Here is a 17,425-nt window from a genome sequence, read left to right as displayed (position 1 = left end):
TCATTGCTCGTGGCTCATACATCCCAACCAATGCCTGCCCTTTTTTGTTAAGGAAAAATAAAAAACAAAATAGTTATCTTCCTCTCATGTCCCTCACCGATGGGTATTCATCATTTATGCCCTCGACATGACACCCCAGGCACGGATCTTGTTGTCAGTGTAACCAGCGAAGAGAGTCTGGCCGTCAGCGCTCCAGGCCAAGCTGACACACTCGGGCTCGCGGCTCTTCTTGCCCTTCTCGATGTACTCGGGCTTGAGCTCATCAACCTTGCTCTTCTTCTCGAGGTCGAAGATGGTGATGCTGCTGGCGGTGGCAGCGCAGAGCCAGTAGCGGTTGGGGGAGAAGACGAGGGCGTGGATCTCATCGCCAGCGTGGAGGGAGTAGAGGTGCTTGGACTCGTTGAGATCCCAGAGCATGGTGGTACCGTCCTTGCCACCGGAGGCGCAGAGGGAGCCATCGGGGGAGATGGTGACGGTGTTGATGTAGCCGGAGTGACCAATGTGGTCGGTCTGGAGGCGGCAGGAGGCGAGCTCCCAAACCTAATAACACAGTTCAGATTAGCTGTGAACACACTTTTCCACGTGCAAATACAGAGATCTAGCATTCAAGTGTTGGTTGTTCATCAGGGTATAGGTGATTGTTGGTCTCATGGCCGTTAAGGCTCTGAAGTAGCAAATACGTTTTATACAGAAACATCATTTGAACCGATTGAATTCGGCAAAGGGTAGAAGGAAACTGTCTGATGCGTACCTTGACGAGCTTGTCCCAGCCAGCGGAGACGATGACAGGGTTCTGGGGGTTGGGGCTGAAGCGGACGCAGGAGACCCAGTCGGTGTGGCCCTTGTCGGTGATGGTGAACTTGCAGTCACCGAGGGTGTTCCAGAGCTTGATGCTGCGGTCACGAGAAGCGGAGACAATCTGGCGGTTGTCGGCGGAGAAGGAGACGGAGAGGACGTCGTTGGTGTGGCCAACGAAGGTACGGGTGGTCTCGCCGGTAGCGAGCTCCCAGAGGCGGAGAGACTTGTCCCAGGAGGCGGACAGAGCGTAGGCACCGTCGGAGGAGATCACCTATTGAGTTCGCAAAATCCACGTGTCAGCCGAACTTCCTTTCGCACTAAGTTCCCCGCGATTATCCACGGTCTTCGGAAGGGTTCGGTATGCATACACAGTCAGAGACGATGTGAGAGTGACCCTCCAGGCTGCGCTTGGGGTAACCGTAGGCCTGCTCGTCGCGGGTAAGGTTCCAGATGATCAGGGTCTTATCGCGACTGCCAGAGAGCAGCATGTTGGGGCTAGAGTCGGAGAAAGAATCAAGTCAGAAACCATTTTATCCAAAAACAATCAACCAATGCCATTTCTTGAATTTCTTCATCGCTGAAGATTTTCACATCTTTCTTGTATGGCTTCACAATTTTTTTTCTTTCTGTCTTTGATATCGGATCCGGAATTCCCTTACTTCTCCAAAGAGGTGGCCAGGGAAGTAACCCAGCCATTGTGACCCTCGAGGGTACCGCGAAGGACCAGCTGCTCAGCCATGATGACGATGGTAGGGGACCGCGAGAGGGAGAGAGGATGAACGCGGGCGGAGCAATTGTCGTTGACTCTGAGGTAAAATCCCAGCGTTCGAAGATGGAGGAGCAGAGTCGGCGTGCCCGCCTAAGCCCTAACTCCCTTACCGCCCTCTGTGTGCGTGGTCACATGGAACCCTAACATAAGCGAGTCACGTGTCGGCGGTTGGTTTTCTTAGTTTCTGGTTCCGATTATACAGGTAGTGGATCCTCGATCAATATATGCCATTCGCTGTCGGGATCTTTAAGAGATGGAGCTTCTCTCTATTGCCTCATTGGTCACATCCTATACACCTCTATACACATCTGGATGAATGATTTGTCAATCACTGACAACGTACTGCCTTCCCGACATACTTCCAACAATACAATACAGTCCTTCTGGTGGATCTATCCACTCAATACTCATTGACCAGTAGTAGAACTCTTGCCAATGACGGTTGAGGGTGTGAAGCATCTATCCCAGACAGGCAGTGTAACTCGATGAAAGGCTGTGGCTAATTGTATATTAGGGGTTGTACAGACATACCCCATCGCATACTGAATGGATACTGGCTGTCATGTATCTATCCGTTATCTATTACCCTTTACTACTTGCCTGTACAGCACATGCGCCAGATCCATACCTCACTCCAACAGCACATCCCAAGAGCCCTATGAGAAAAAAGATAACGAAAGGAATCAATCCAACACAGAAATGCATAAATTCCCTACGCAAACTAACTATACAGTACAAACCCAACCCATCATGCTTTTATACAGACGTCTTTCTATACAACACCCAAATCTCCATCACGAATCAAACACCTGAACATTCGGCATGCGGCCAAGGCCCGCACCACCCGTCTTCTTACTCTTAGCAGCATGGAATCCAGTAGCACTGTTATCCTGCACATGCTGTCGCAGCAGGTGCAAGACCTCAGACTCAGCCCAGCGAGACGGAACGGGCCGGTAAGCAGCCTTATAGGCACCGACCGTCTGGGCCCATTCGCCGCTCTTAGCCCCAGTGCGCTTCCAGGTCTCGGTGGGGGTATCCTCAGCGACATTGTCTTCGGTAGGAGGATCCTGTGTCGCCCAGTAGTAGATATCCCAGTCATTCTCGTCGAGGAAGCGGTCGTACTCCTGCAGCTGCTCCTTGTCCATCTTGGAAAGATAAACATCGGCAAAGGTAGAAAGCAACAAATCGGACTCAAGAATTCCTCGCTTCCGGCTCTGATCTGTTCCATTCACCCATATCAGTCCCCAGCAATGAATTAGTAATACTAGAGAAAGGGTATATACTCACACAACAACCGGGCCCTTATGGTAGAAACATCCTCCCCAGTCCGCTTCAGCGGCTCAACCTTAAATGTAATCCCCTCCATCTCACCCACGCCCAGCTCCGGCTTCTGCGCGCCCGTCTCCTGGCGACCGCCCGTGAAATGCTCAACCTTTCCGGGGTAGGAATCCGCCGGCTTATCGTCTTTGGTACGAATTGCCGAGCTGCCGAAGGAGCGACGGACGAGGGTTGTTCTGGGGAAGAATTGCAACATTGAGGGTCGCGCGAAGCGCTGGATGAGTCTTGGGGCAGACATAGTGGCTCTGCTGGTGTGTTTATGGCAGGAGAGCTGTGCAGGAGGGAATTGTCGCTGGGGAGGATCGGAATTGTTTCTTCGTTCGCCATGACGGGATTGACATCATCCGGAGATTTGCGAGGTGTTGTTTGCTGTGTTTGCATGCTCTAAACACAACCAACCGGGGTTGTGCATTACAAAGATTATATTGAATAGCAGGGACGCGGCTATGCACATGGTACATATGTACAATATGTACTGACGAACTGGTCTTTCGAAGTCGGAGTAATCCATTACATCATCCCCAGTTGTCTAACGCTATCATAGGATCATAAAAGTATTCAAACAGTATACCGTGAGATATATCCGAGACTACATAAAGCCGAGACCACACTCGACAGATGCATAGAACTCCGTATTTTGTCATGAGAACAAGGAAACTACAACGCAAAGTGCCGTTCCGCCCAGTCCAGGCACTTCGAAACAGGGACGGTCTAGATAAGATGCTTGGATCTGCAAGTAGTCGAAGCCGTCAGTCGAGTTGTAACCATCTGCAACCAGAAATACATACCTGAAGTAAGCCCTCAGATAAATGACCTGCCAAACACCCAATCCAATCAACATTCCCATTGTGCCAAACGCAAACCACTTCACACGCTCGTTGGTGCTCTCGTTGGTGTCACGCAGCTTCTGCTCACGCGCACGAAGGTATTCCATTTCGCTGACGATTTCTTGCACCATCTCCTCAATGCGACGGAGATCAGTTTCGAGGGGCTTGAGTTTCTCATGGTCCTGGATGCTAGACCAGTCACGAGCATCGGCGCCAATGTCGACATCGAGTTCAATCGACCGATAAGGGTTCGCAACACCGGCTGCTCAAAAAATCAGAAAAACAACCCAACAATCGAATGTTATCGACAGGATAAGAGCGAGAAGAATAATGGTCAAAGGCCGGAACAGGGTAGTTGACATACACCGTCCTTCAAGCTTGTTCTCGAAACAGACATCGAAAGCAGTATCCTCCGAAGAAGTGAATGTCTGGCGAGTCTCGCCTACAACATCCCTCGGGCGACCGTGGTCATTGCCCAGGGCATCTTTGATCTAAATTCCGTAAAGACGATTAGCGAATCCGCTCCTGATTCAAACCAGCCCGACCAACACCAGTCCTGTGAAGCTGACTTCACGATTCACCGCAAATAACCATTGATCGAATATAGGGGCATAATGCGACATACATGCATATTGACCTTCTGTCCATCGCCCTTCTGACCGCTCACAATAGCTGTCACGACGACAAGCTGATCCTTGAAGACGAAGTTGCGGATGCATCGCTCGTTCTTTCCGCTCACGGCGGGCAGGTCGAATTTCAACGCGGCGGAAATCTGGACAAGACACAGGAATAAGATTCCAAGAATGGACTTCATAGTAGGCTGTGACGTCCCCATTGTCGAAGCTAAATTGTCGCTGTGGTCGACAGTGAGGTCTTGGAAATTGACAACAAAGCTCGGGAGCTGCCATTGATGCCACGCCGCGCTCAAGGGCTCCGGAGCGGTCGGGAGAACAATGTTCCGCCATCAATTGACAGCACGTTTTAAGAACAGATATTGATCTCTCCGTAGTCTGGATTTCTTAAAATTACTTGAGGATCATTTGAATACGTCTACTGTTTTTGTAAGATCTTGGAAATTTTGAAGTGAGATTAAGGAAATTAGTCATTGTGTGGCTAGCAGCTTCTTGATATCATGTACGGTCCGCCGATTTTTGCTTATGATAGTAAACGCATAACATGGCTTCCCAGGGGAATAGGTTGCAACAAAGAAAAGAAGAGAAAACAATGTCCCGATCTTAGAAGATTGAAGGCAGGATATCATTTGTTCCAAATGCCATAAAGTCGAACACGACGGGGGTACAATTTCAACAGGACAGAGTGGTATATGGAGAAGAAAAAGGCCAACGATTGTTGTACCAAATCAACGATGAAAATAAGGAAAGTACGTGGAAGGGAACTCGTCCACTCATGGCCCAGATATCAAGGCTGTGGGATTTTGACCCGTAGACCAAGGTAGTAAGGAAAGAGAAAAGCTGAATCAAACGAAACACAGGATGGATCGTCACATGGCTTAAAACGCTCCCGAAGAAAAAGAGAAGATAAAGGCAAGGGCATATCTAACGAACACGTGGGCTAATTGACTTGAGAACGGAGATGGAGAGAGTGAGACTAGGGAATAGGCAAGGCATTAAATAGGGTTACAAAACGGCATTAGACTTCGAGTTTCTTCCGGCGCCCGAAAAGGCGAGAGAGGCTATTCACCCCTGATTCTTTACCCTTCGAAGCCAGTGATGAGGACACTCGGGGTGCAGGAGGCTCAGGAGGCCCCGTCGTCCTGAGGAATTCAGCCAGGGAACTAGTCTCTGTTTGCCGGTCTGTGAGGGAGGGAAGGCCGCTAGTTCCATACATTGCGCCTCTGCTCCTTTCGGCGCCAACTTTGACTGGATAGCTAGATGACGCTGTAGCATAGCTGTCCTGCTGTTGGTATGGAGAAGCCTTTGATAGTTTCGTAGTTGGCACCTTGTCCCCAGATGCATTGCGAAGAAGTCGCGCCTTCATTCCAAACGCACCGGATGAGCTCTTGGAGGGCATCGTGTTGACTGCCAGGGGCTGCGGGGTGGGCTCCAACTCCGGAGGAGGAGGAACGTTACGCAAGAAATCTATCAAGCTTTCCTCCTCACGCTTGGGCTTCGGGTCGTCCAGGAGCTCGTCAAGGTCCTCATCGTCATCTGAGTCAATGGCATAGGGATCTGGCACCCTCCGTTGTTTCCGCACAGGACGAGGGTCATCCACTGGAGTTGATTGGACGTGCTGAGTAGTAGTTGGGTGGACGGTAGTTCGGTTGCCCGTCTCCAGTAGCCCTGTGCGAGACCCGACGGAAGTCAACATTGATCCATCTTGCGTGCTAGATACTGAGGGTGCATTGTTTTCAGAGTGGCCAGTTTCCAGCGAGTTTAACTCGTCTGAATCCATTGTGTCTCGGAACGGTGCAACCGCACGTGGAATGCGGCGTGCCCCTGCAGTAGGCGGACCTTCACGAATGAAGTCGATCAACTCGGTTGTCCGATCTTGATCCGCTTTAGAACTGGATGCTGAACGGGCCTCCATCTTAGGGCCACTGCGAACTGTGCTCGACGGGGATCGTGGTGATTGGGTTTGTTGGGTACTGAGGGGGCTACCTGGGCCGGACGACTTGATAGAGTGATCGTAATCGCTGGACGACCCAGTATTTGGTTTCCGATCGGCAGCTTGTTCCGGGTTTGATGTCTGTTGCGAAGTCGCAGTCGAGGGTATTTCGATAGCTTTGTATTTGGGCGTGTTAATAGTTCCCCTGGAAGACGTGTGGGAAGTACTAGGACGTGGAGCTTCCTCCCCGGGAGGGGCGCTATTCTTCAGAAACTCAGCCAGGTCCGCAGTGCTCGACCGGACTCTCCAGCGGGGTGAATCAGGTTCCTATAGGAGAATGTTTATCAGTCGACGAGCTCCAATAAAAAAAGAGAGAAAAGAGTAAGAAAGAAAATTAACCATACCTCAATCTCCCTCATATTTTTCGGGGTTAGCGTATAATGGAGAGTTTCCTCACTGCGGATCAATTCGTCCAAGCCGGTCGTGTCGTCATACAGCTCTTCAGCGAACGGATTAGTCTCGCAGGAGTTGCGCAGGCGAAGTGAAACAGAATCCCCCTGAAGACCAATGAGGCCTTTCAGCCTGCTTGAAACCTGGGAAGTGGTCGACCCTGCAGTAACTGGGCGTTTCTCACGTTGGCTACTAAAACTGTCGGAACGACGCGATCTGGAGTAGACGGAAGAGGCTGCTGAAGTGGACGGTCGGATGACACGCTGAACCGCTGCACGTTCAGTTGCCGAACTTATCGAGGATACCCCTGAACTTGAGCGGCCGTAACGATGGTGACTTATACCCACCAAGGGGCTTGGTCTAGGTCGAGTCCGCGAACGGTTAGAATAAACGCTTTCTCCAGAAGTAGAAGGCGGACGAGAGATCTTCTCTTCCAGGTCAGTTGAAGTCCGAGTCTGAGGGACCGAGGACTCTGTTGACGGTGTATTTGTATCAGAATTCTTTGGCACATCGTGACTGATGGCAGGCTGCGCCGGGGTGGAGTCTTCCCCTTGCGTTTGTGACGGATCATCGACCACTGTTGGTATCACTTGTTCGCTGATCACTCGGGTGGCGGTAGTCGACCTGTCATTTTCGCGATTTGCGTCCCGGCTACAGACACGCTTCGGTCGCTGTATCGGAGCCAATTTTGGTTTCTCACACATTCCTTGTCCTTCAATCACCTCCGTATCGGAATCGGTCTGGAAACGATCGCTCAGGGATGTTGACGAACCTGAAGTACTACTGGCTTGGCTCGACTCTACCTCCACCGACACGGCAGATTGTGACGACGTAGCCATCTTATCCTGCTCCAACGATTCCTCGGGTAGAACATCTGCCTCTGATGCCTTTGGCTCAGCTTTGGTCTTAGGAACCTCATCATCCTCATCGTGTTCGTACATGGTTTCCAGTGGCTTTTGTTCGTCAGATGCGGTGGGCGATGGCCGGCCGGTAGTTTGGTCAGCTTCTGCCGGCTCCTGAGGGGTAGTATCAGGCAACGACTTCGCGCGGACATGACGAGTGAACTTTGCGCTCAGTGGGGTGATAGGGGATGTGGGAGATCTTGGTGATGGCAGAGTCAGCACCATGAGGCTATGGGGTCGCACTTTGTGGGCCACTACTGCCTGCATGGTCTGGATCACCTCAGCACCTTCACCATCAGATGTGAAACCTTCGATCTCTTCGACATCGTGGTCGCCAATTGGGAGTGCAACAGAAGCCGGGTCAACCTCTTTCGGGATCTCGATGATCGGTCTTTGTGGCAGCTCATCCCCGGTAACCATACTGCTCTTCCGACATGATGAAGGACCAACTGTTGAACGGCGTCGAATAGACTCTCTAGAAACCGCTCGGGACAACATAGGAGATCGAGTGTGCCTGCGCCACGTGCGCCAAAGACGACCCAGGGTTGGATTCAATGCTAATTTCTCCATATCCAAGTCCTCCACGACCAACCGGTTGATGGTGCGTCGTTCTGCGCCTGACTCTGCCTCCTCGGGACCCTCGCTCGGTTTTGCGGATAGTCGTGACCGAGCTGTTTCGCCCGCTATCACCAAGGCCTGTTCACCGATATGCTCGATGATGGAAGTCAGGAAGATGGCAGCCGCCGGCGTAATATTTCCTACATGCATAGAAAACCTCGGCGAGACACTTCCGTCATCATCCAAACCATTCTGTGCGATATACTCCTCCTCGTCATCTTCTTCCATATCTCCCAGCCGGGTATAGACCATACAGCGCAGGCGAGTCAATTTCCAGGAACGGACCAGGTCGAAATCACCGTTTTGAGACATACCCCGACCGAACTGGAATTGCTCATCCTCCGGACCACCCATATACTCGCTCAACTCCTCGTCTGCCGCAGAGACCACTTGGTTTGCGAGCCGCGGTTTTAACACATCCGCCACCGCTGGTCGAATACATGCTAGTTGTGTTGACTTGGCAGCCGCCAGGATATTAAAGAGAAGATGGTCCAGGAATCCATTCAGAGCTGAAAGAGCTTCGGGGGTGACAATCGCTTTGGCATCCGAATCACCGCCATCTTCTGTCACGAAGTCCGCAGTATTGAATTCCTGGTCAGTGGTGACGATCTGAGCGGCGGACGAAGATGCAATAAAGGACGGCGGAGGATTCGCCGCTGGCGGGGTCATGTGAATGCGAGAATGAGAATCACTCGACATGCTGTTACTCCGGGAGCGTGAGGCCGTCCGCCCCATGTCGGACTCTGAACCTTTTGTATGCAGCATCGTCGATATGAGGGATCACATACAACTGGCGGGGCTGCGCTACTCCGGGGTTCGGGGGTGTGGCGGTGACGTATTTGATCTTTTTGTCTTCTTCTATTGTTATTGAATCTGGGAAACCTGGATCATCCTGGAACGGTGAAACCATGGAATTTCGTCAGCCTTCTGCTCAATTGTACAGCCCACCTTCGGGCCACTTTTGCGATGACTGCTATGTAGAATGCAAGCTGACGGCATCAGGCCGTCCATGAGGCGAAGCTCAGGGTCATCCCCAAGACGAACCCGGGGGGTAAAAGAAGGCAGTATTCAACTGTGAATGCTGAAAAAACGTTGGACCGGTACTAAGACATACCCGTGTAACAAGTTCAAAAGCTCTTCACATTCATTTCGTTAATTGTACTCCGTACCGTTGGAATGGTTCCGAGGAACCGATAAGTCATTAGAAAGGTGAACCGTAGCAGACAGACGATGTGTATCCGATCCCGCGGCCAGGAAACGCAGCAGAAGAAGGAGAAGGAGAAGCGGGCGACAGTGAAGAAAGAACGAGAGAAAGAGAAAGAACCCAAGTGCCGTCTTCTTCCATCCGGAGGCAGATCAGGAGTACTAAACCAAGGCTAAGGTCGTAGTAACGGCGGAGAAGTTTAGTAAACAAGTCTAATACGGAGCACACCACCGTATTAGAATTCTTTATTATTAGTCTAGTCCCCATGAATTTAATTTTAATTACAATTTATTTTATTAGTATGACTATACGACTCTGGTCCAATTTTTTTTTTTTCTTTTCTTTTTCATTTGGCGGGAATACTAAGGTTGACTGCCCATTGAAGTTTAGCGAGGCTGCAGGATCAGGAGAGACAGAAAAGTGGAGACGCACGATGGCGCATCCTCTTTGGGATCCGTGGGTGGAGCCAACAAGTACCTGACTAGTCACTTTCTTTCTAGTCAACTGCACTAGTCTAACCTGAATGTTACAGGGTCAGGTCTTAGTCTACTCTGTATGTACTAGTTAGTAGTCGTAGTAGGTACAGAATACATCCACTGTGACCAAGGTGTCTCTTGTCATTGCTCAAACCTAAGAGAGCCTTTACGACACTCCCGTGTCTCTCCCTCTTAGTGTCAAACACTGATCTAACTCTCTCTTGACATGAAGCCAACTGGTGTCATCCAATTGATTCTATTCATCCTTGCCACTCGTCGGAGTCCATCTCCGGGACGGGATATCCCCGGCAGCCCATGGAAGAAACCTCCGATAGTGTTCTGATAAGCAGTCAATCGTTCCACGGTTCCTCCGGTCATCATTCTGAGGTGATAAACCGACAAGTTACTGCGACAGGCAAGCCCTGCGAAGAGAGAGAAGACGAAAAGAAGACCAAAAGAAGGTCAAGATGACACCGAGACGGAAACGATCTCCATCCCGAGAAAACTAACGAAAGAAAAGGCCCCCACTTAGTCTTCCGTCCCAAGCCACCTGAAGAGCCAATCCGATTGGGGTTTACCCGTCCCAGCTCCCAGGGTCAGGGGGGCGAAATCACAAGAAAAGGAGCCAGGAAGAAAAAGAAAGAAAAAAAAAAAAGAAAATAGCAAAAGGGAAAAAAAGAAAAAAAAAAAGGGAAAACGAAACAAGGAAGAAAGTAAGAAGGCGGCAAGGATTTCACCGTGTTTCAAGTCTGTATTAAATTAAATCGATCAGTATCTGTAAGTTCTGGGGGATCATCATCTTTGCTTTTTTTTTCGCGGTTCTGTCCGGTTCTTCACCACGCTGAGGTGAGAGAATCACTTAGTCCCTAACTCTCTATTCTTGCCTTACGACCGAGCACGAGATGGTCCGCCTCGTGTCCTAAAAATTCGAAGCATTATCATTCCCTCTTTTTTTCTCTCCGGATCGGCTCTCGCACACACAGTACCAGACAACCGACTCTCCATCCAAACTTAGTTTCTCAAACTATTGGAGCTGATCCAATCGTGTCCCAATGCCACTTGGGGGAGGAAAAGAGGCTGATCCACCTGACACTATTGTTCCTCTTTATCCATGCCCTGCGGTGAGATACTCTGATTGGATGTACCCTCCATCGGTATTTCCTCCGGCTGTGTCTCCTTTTTTATTAGTCGTCTTTTTTTCCCTTGTAATCCACCGACCCGCCAGTCGATACTCCATACTACTCCGTATAGTAACCAGGAGAAAAAAAAAAAAAAAAAAAAAGAAAGAAAGAAAGAAAGAAAGAAGAAGACTGAGACTATGCAAACCAAACCCACCAGAAATACAAAGGGACGATCATGACAGCACGCCCGAGCACAAGAACGGGGCACAGGTCAACAACTTCCCCATACTGGGCACAGAGCTTACTCGACGGCAACAAAAGCCATGACGCTTATAGTTGTAGAAATATACATAGCACGGGCTCCTTGATAAAGCAAAGCATCCTTGATTCGAATCCTCCCGTCCAATCCGCGCCTGAAACTGGCCATAACCCTGCCGATATGAACCCACTAAGTTATCAAAGTTGGACCCCCCGCCCTCCCAGAGATTGATAATCTTATTCGGCAGTTACAAAGTCGAAAAGAGAAAAGGCAGGGCCCCATCCAATTTCGGGGGAATGAATTTCAAATCAAAGAGGGTGTGGACTAACTTCTATTGATGGCGGGTAGACTAATGCCATATCTCCATTCGTGGGTCGTTCGTTTGCTCCAGCGGGGTTCAACGTAATAACCATGGTTGATGGTGACAGGCTCATTCAGATTGGATTTATCAACTAGTACTAGATCATGGGATGATGAAAGTGATCTCAGCTGAGATCAGCTCAGCCAACAGAGTTCGAACTGGTGTGGTAAGCTGAGCAGGAAAGTATATTAACTACTATATTGGATGTATGCACATAGTACATACATACTACTAGTAGTCAGTAGGGTATGTACCGAATGAGTCCCCACGATGGAGACGATAGGGTACGGAGTACTCCGGACCTACATGACTCGAGTAGTCGATCTTCCCAAGCAAATTTCCCAGGAACCACTGAGAAAGACCGAACCACCCAATCTATACCCCAGTCCATACGTACGCAGTGCTAGTATACCGTGGCAGTCGCCATGGACTATGTACATACCTACCCATCGCCCATAAAGTACCAATACCAATACATCCCTGAGGGAGAACTGCAGGATTCCCATCCCAGCACTCACCAATGTAAAACACATCTGAATCAGCCCACGGCCGCCGTCTCACGATGGACCAGGATGTCGGATCCCTGCATGCATGAGCTCGGCTCCACCTTGACTGACCCAGATGATACTAAAATCATCCCCCCCCCCCCAAGAAAAAAAGCAATAACATAACTGTTTGATTACGTCTTGGGCTAGCCCTAGCCTTTCTGCCTATTATTTATTTTTTTGCTTTTGGGGGAGCGAACATCTAGAATCTTACTCGCATATCATATACAAGTCAGGTTGCACTATCGGATATCGTGGCGTTTGAGGGCCAGATGATGACGGTGCCGTTGGTAGGTTTCAGTAATTACATGCGCGTGGTTGGATCCGTATGCAGTTGGGACTCTGGGGAGGCGGTTCGAGACATTTCTGTCCATGTTAGGAAGGGTCTGCATGGTTCCCATATCTAACATTTATGGATTTTGTGGCTGGTGGCTTTCAATCAGTGGATATGTGGATAGGAAACGCCTGGCAATAGGTTGTGTCAGTGCTGTCTTAAGATCAGTGGGGACCAGCAGGTTCGTTATGTCTTTGTCGTTCCACGTCTGTCATGGTCATGTCCATGTTTTTAACTCTCATTGGAACTCTGATACTGTCGCCTCTTAAGTGCGGTTGTAAAGACAGACTCACTGGATCAGAAAACAACCTTTGATCCTGGGGATGATGGTAGAGAGCGCAACAATCGCTGACAACCAAGATAAATGCGACGGACTACATAAGGAGACAATCGAAGTTACCCTCCTTGCCTTGGCCTGGTTATTGAAAAGAGAGCCATGTAGATATACCCATATGGTTGAATGGGTGTGGCCACGCCCGTTGAAACTCAAGATTTCAAAATTGAGTAGATTAACCCGCTAGATAAAGCTTTTTGTAAATCGCTATAGACAAACCAAATAAATTCCCATGTTTCCATGCCAGACTTTTATACCACGTTGGCTTCGTTTTTCCTGCACTGAAGCTTTTTCTTGCTCGTAAATCATTTCAATGGACCATATAGGGTTTCCAGTTTTCGAGGGCATATGCAACCCCACCAGCAAAAAAGCTCAGTTCATCATGTCCGATCTTGACATCACTGGCCAATCTTTCGGAGAGAAGGCCCTCAATCTTCTTCAATAAACTCAGGTTAAGACTCTCACGGGTCTCGGTCGGCTGCTCCAGCGCCCCCTTTTCTTCGCTAAGGCTTAGAAGTTCATCAAACTCCTGCTTGGCAACGAGGTTGGGAAATGTTCCAATCACATGATTGAGGGCATGGTCGAGATAAACCCCATCGGCATTATCTGCTTCCAGGTACGGTGATTTCACACGGCCCATCTTTATGTCGCCAACCCGCGCGTGAAGACGGGACTTGTAGCCGGGATTAGCGATCCCATTGATGCCATTCATATAGGCGATGAACAGCCGCTTGTCTAGGTCCACAACATCGCTGGGATGTTCTTCAGGCAGCTGCTTGATTGAGTCACTGATACTGCCATGTTCGGAGTCATCGAAATCGTCACCGATATCATTTTCCTCCTGTATATGGAGGCTGCCAGATGCCCTTGCCATCTCCATTAGCTCATGGCAGGTCAATTCAGGACAAGGTGCATCGTCTTCTTGGACTTCTGGCGCTTCAATATAGAACACGTTGGTATCAAACCTAACGTTGTTCGACCCGAATGAAATAAACGAGCCATCGGCCGAGTCGTCGTCATAATCATAGTCATTGTCATCATCTTCGCTGTATTCGGACATAGAGTCCGATTCATCTTCCCAGCATGTGACGTAGTACACTTCATCATCATCCGAATCCGAATCGGAGTCGGAGTCGGAATCATCTTCGGATAAAAACTCAAACTCTTGTTCCGATGCACCGGATGCATAGCCGGACTCGGATTCTTCATCATCCTCGATTTCAGCATACCGTCTCTTTAAGATCGGCTTCAAGTACGGACGATCTGTCGTCGCCGTCGTGGGTGTTACAGACGAGACCACCGACGAAGTAACGGTGGTCGGGTTAGTCGATGTGACTGAAACCTCATCAGACGCATAACAGCTGTCCTGAGAGAGAGAGATTTCGAGGCCAGAGAATGTCGAGGAAAGAGACTCCCAGGACTTTTTGTTCATGGTTTGGTTGCTCATCTTGATAACCTGTGATCTGTGTTCGTTCGAGACACGTTCTGTCAAGTACCAATGTAGGTATGTTGAGACCCAAGGCCTTGACAACAGGTGAGGAATAGGCCGTTTGATTTATTGAAAAAGGATCAGTAGTTGTGTTTTCGATTTTGGAAGTTTTTGGCTTCGAAGGCCTCCGAAGATCGGTAGGAGTCCATGGTGAAGCACGAGCGTAAATCAAGGTATTCACCTAGTGGAGGCTGACGAGGGCATCCCCGACAAAAATAATCTTGGAATACATGTTGGTGATTACTTTGAGATTCGTGAACTTCCTGAGGTAAAAAACATGCACTCCTGGTGCTGCTCAAGGTTACCGATACAAGACTCCGGTTTAAGTCCTCTCCTCGTTTTCGAAATAGGGTTGAATTTGATGGACTCTGCGTTGATATACATATAGACTGTAGGTGTGCGTATTCGGAATGTTCCAAGGTATTTTGATTGCCTGCGACGCGTTGCGTGGCTTTAACAGGAACAGGCGAGTCTGGACGAGAAAGCGCGACTTCCTCCGTAGAGATAGAGGTGTTTTCGCGTCGCTGTACCAGAGATGATGAGTCGGGCCCTAGGCTTATAAATTCACGCCACTTTGCGTGGGATGGGGGGATTTGGCGGGGGCGCGAGGGGTAACAACCGGAAGATCAGATTGCCCCTAGGGAAGTTCAGAGGTACACTATCATGTACCCACACAACAAACGTGTGGTAGCGACAGGAGTGGTGATGATGGAACAGCACAGGGTGCCTGTGGGAAGAAGGTCAAGGAAAGACGACCGTCGCTGACAGTCCTGTCTTGGGAGTCAGATTTCCGTCATCACCCACCACCTGACCAGTTGCGGCTGTTCGCCCCCTTCCTTCGGCATCTTTCGGCCCGGCGTCGGAAGTCTAGAAATGGTATAGCGTTCCTCGGCTGCCGCTTGTTTCTCAACGAATGAAGTCATGGCAACCAGTTCGGTAGCTAAGTTGATCCGCTCCGGGTTAGGGCTTTCTGGACCGGAGGACCCGATCTAGTACTACTCCAGTATAAGCTATAAGCAAGTCATGAAGGAGAAAGGAACCGCGTCAGGCGGGACGATGGTTGTGAAACACATCAAAATCGAGGTTGCACAATCAAGACTGAGTAGATCCCTACTAATTCTATAAAACTTCATGTGTACTTATGTTTAATTAGCAGAAGTACTGGTCATGGGTGGTTGAATGAATGAAGGACACTCGCATTCATCTGGTGAGCATCAGTCAAGGAGATCTTTGTTCAGTACCTGCATAACTGCATGTCCCACGATTGAGTGTATACTTTGAGGCAAGGTACTGATATGTCCCTTGTACTCTCAACCTAATCCGTTCCTAGATGCTTATCATTCTTAAGTGTCAAGCATTCCAATCTCAAAATAGGTCCTTCTTTGAGCAACACAAGGGATGCAACGATCTTATCTGCGCTTTCACCAAGAGTAGTAGTTCAAGCATTCTTTCATATGGCTGCTTCCTCCCTTTACCCTCTCAATCCCTCCCACCTTGTCCACTATTCGAAAATCGATCCTTGGCTAAGCTGAGTGTTTTTCCTGATCCTGGGCAGCAGCTGTACCCAATTTAGATTTAGGTGTTTGAGCCTCGATGGTTAATCTCCTACAGATCTTGGCAAACCATGATCATCGTTTGTTTGTTGCACAATAACTGCCTTCCAGAGATGAGCTAAGGGTAAGACGGATTTGGACAAAGAAACCGCAGTTCGGGCGTTCTGAGCTACATCGACATCGCGTGGTCTTGAGTGGAACGTGATAGCTATACTATATCCCTGTACAACAACCAAATTACCTGCTGAGAAATTAGTCTGTGGCGATCTCTGACGATCTCTTGCGATCTGGAACACATTTAATTTTGTTGACATCCAAGATGAGAAAGACTGAATGCAAACAATTGCAGACTGGTTGGTCAAAGGGAGCCGTTACGCGTAAAGAGGATTAATTATAGAAACTTCAGCAGAGCAGATTAGCACCTGCCGTGCATATCTTTTGTTCCAAACTTCTTTGAAGCTACTTACCAATTGGAACACAACTAGAACCTGCCAGTATGGAAATGATTTCCCCTTGATGAACACTTGTTCCGTGCATGGTTACTGGAGGCGCGCATTCCTTCCCAGTTCTAGCATTCCGGGATCCATTCCAACAGGCCGATCAACTCCTCAGCATTGGAGGGCTCGACCGCTCGAGCAGCTCCTACTCCACCGAACTACTCAGTCAAGAATCCCATTGAACAAAGGTTCAATTGAAAGTGGAGAGAGGGTCTTTCCCGGATACCCACACAAGCTCTGGGTCTAATTCATAGGGTAGTATCATGATTCATGACGCTTACATTCGGTACGTCATTTTACCGTTATGGGTGCTTCCCATTAAGGACCGGCCCTTCTCTAATTGAGAAACACACCACGGCTGCGTGTACAAGCCGGCCAGTAGCTACTCCCATTGTTAATGATCAGCACTGACCATCATTGGCGCTGAGAGTTCCTCTCTGGAGTCCTCGTATGACTGTCCTGCTGATACGACACACCCTGTTTCTGGTATAGTAAAGGTTGCATTCCACCAAGTGGCTAATGGAGACATCCGAGCATTTTCTCTGTCAATGAATGTGGGCAAGCTCTGGAGGTATCCATTCAGCCACCCAGTTTTCCAGCTCCCGTGATTGGTCGGAGCAGGGTACTCAGGCATTCAGGTCAAGCAATGGGCCCAGAGTGGACCATATGGAGAGCTTCCCATCCCCCTCAGCTGCATTCCTTACCCATCTTTAGAGCGATTGGAATGTGTAGAGAATCCCAGAGGCTGGGTCCCCAGCGCAACGATTCAAATACAGGCCTCTGGCTGTTGTTTGTTTTCTTTGTCTCCTTTGCATCTTCTGCAGTGTTTTCTTTGATTGTCAAACCATCAAACCACTCCTACACACCAAACATTCCAACATCGGTCGCTGCAAAGAATCGAAGCTCTTGGACGGATCGCCGGCTAAGGATCCGCAGTTCCCTCAGCTTCGACCCAGAGTATACACTGGTCGCCAATCAGGTTGGA

General features: G+C 49.4%; 5 protein-coding genes across 5 annotated transcripts; all 5 read right to left on the bottom strand.

Annotated features, from left to right (window-relative positions):
- Positions 1 to 114: 114 nt before the first annotated feature.
- cpcB (40S ribosomal protein RACK1) lies at positions 115 to 1,537 on the bottom strand (the record flags this gene model as incomplete). Its single annotated transcript, XM_022531561.1, has 4 exons — positions 115 to 540; positions 752 to 1,069; positions 1,167 to 1,293; positions 1,458 to 1,537. The coding sequence occupies 4 exons, from the start codon at positions 1,535 to 1,537 to the stop codon at positions 115 to 117; spliced, it is 951 nt and encodes a 316-aa protein (XP_022390676.1).
- Positions 1,538 to 2,361: 824 nt separating this feature from the next.
- ABOM_004430 (succinate dehydrogenase assembly factor 2) lies at positions 2,362 to 3,143 on the bottom strand (the record flags this gene model as incomplete). Its single annotated transcript, XM_022531560.1, has 2 exons — positions 2,362 to 2,786; positions 2,855 to 3,143. 2 exons carry the CDS (start codon positions 3,141 to 3,143, stop codon positions 2,362 to 2,364), a joined length of 714 nt encoding a protein of 237 aa, XP_022390675.1.
- A 473-nt stretch (positions 3,144 to 3,616) lies between these two features.
- Positions 3,617 to 4,567, bottom strand: ABOM_004429 (emp24/gp25L/p24 family protein; the record flags this gene model as incomplete). Its single annotated transcript, XM_022531559.1, has 4 exons — positions 3,617 to 3,635; positions 3,694 to 3,994; positions 4,097 to 4,223; positions 4,358 to 4,567. 4 exons carry the CDS (start codon positions 4,565 to 4,567, stop codon positions 3,617 to 3,619), a joined length of 657 nt encoding a protein of 218 aa, XP_022390610.1.
- Positions 4,568 to 5,382: 815 nt separating this feature from the next.
- Positions 5,383 to 8,966, bottom strand: ABOM_004428 (uncharacterized protein; the record flags this gene model as incomplete). The annotated part of the gene is made up of 2 exons (XM_022531558.1): positions 5,383 to 6,624; positions 6,702 to 8,966. 2 exons carry the CDS (start codon positions 8,964 to 8,966, stop codon positions 5,383 to 5,385), a joined length of 3,507 nt encoding a protein of 1,168 aa, XP_022390611.1.
- A 4,245-nt stretch (positions 8,967 to 13,211) lies between these two features.
- Positions 13,212 to 14,348, bottom strand: ABOM_004427 (uncharacterized protein; the record flags this gene model as incomplete). The annotated part of the gene is made up of 1 exon (XM_022531557.1): positions 13,212 to 14,348. The coding sequence occupies one exon, from the start codon at positions 14,346 to 14,348 to the stop codon at positions 13,212 to 13,214; it is 1,137 nt and encodes a 378-aa protein (XP_022390618.1).
- Between the last annotated feature and the right edge of the window lie 3,077 nt (positions 14,349 to 17,425).

This window comes from Aspergillus bombycis (genome assembly GCF_001792695.1).
Source record: "Aspergillus bombycis strain NRRL26010 chromosome Unknown contig00027, whole genome shotgun sequence".
Taxonomy (NCBI): domain Eukaryota; kingdom Fungi; phylum Ascomycota; class Eurotiomycetes; order Eurotiales; family Aspergillaceae; genus Aspergillus; species Aspergillus bombycis.
Note: the sequence above shows the minus strand (reverse complement) of the source record. Positions and strands in the feature narration are given on the sequence as shown.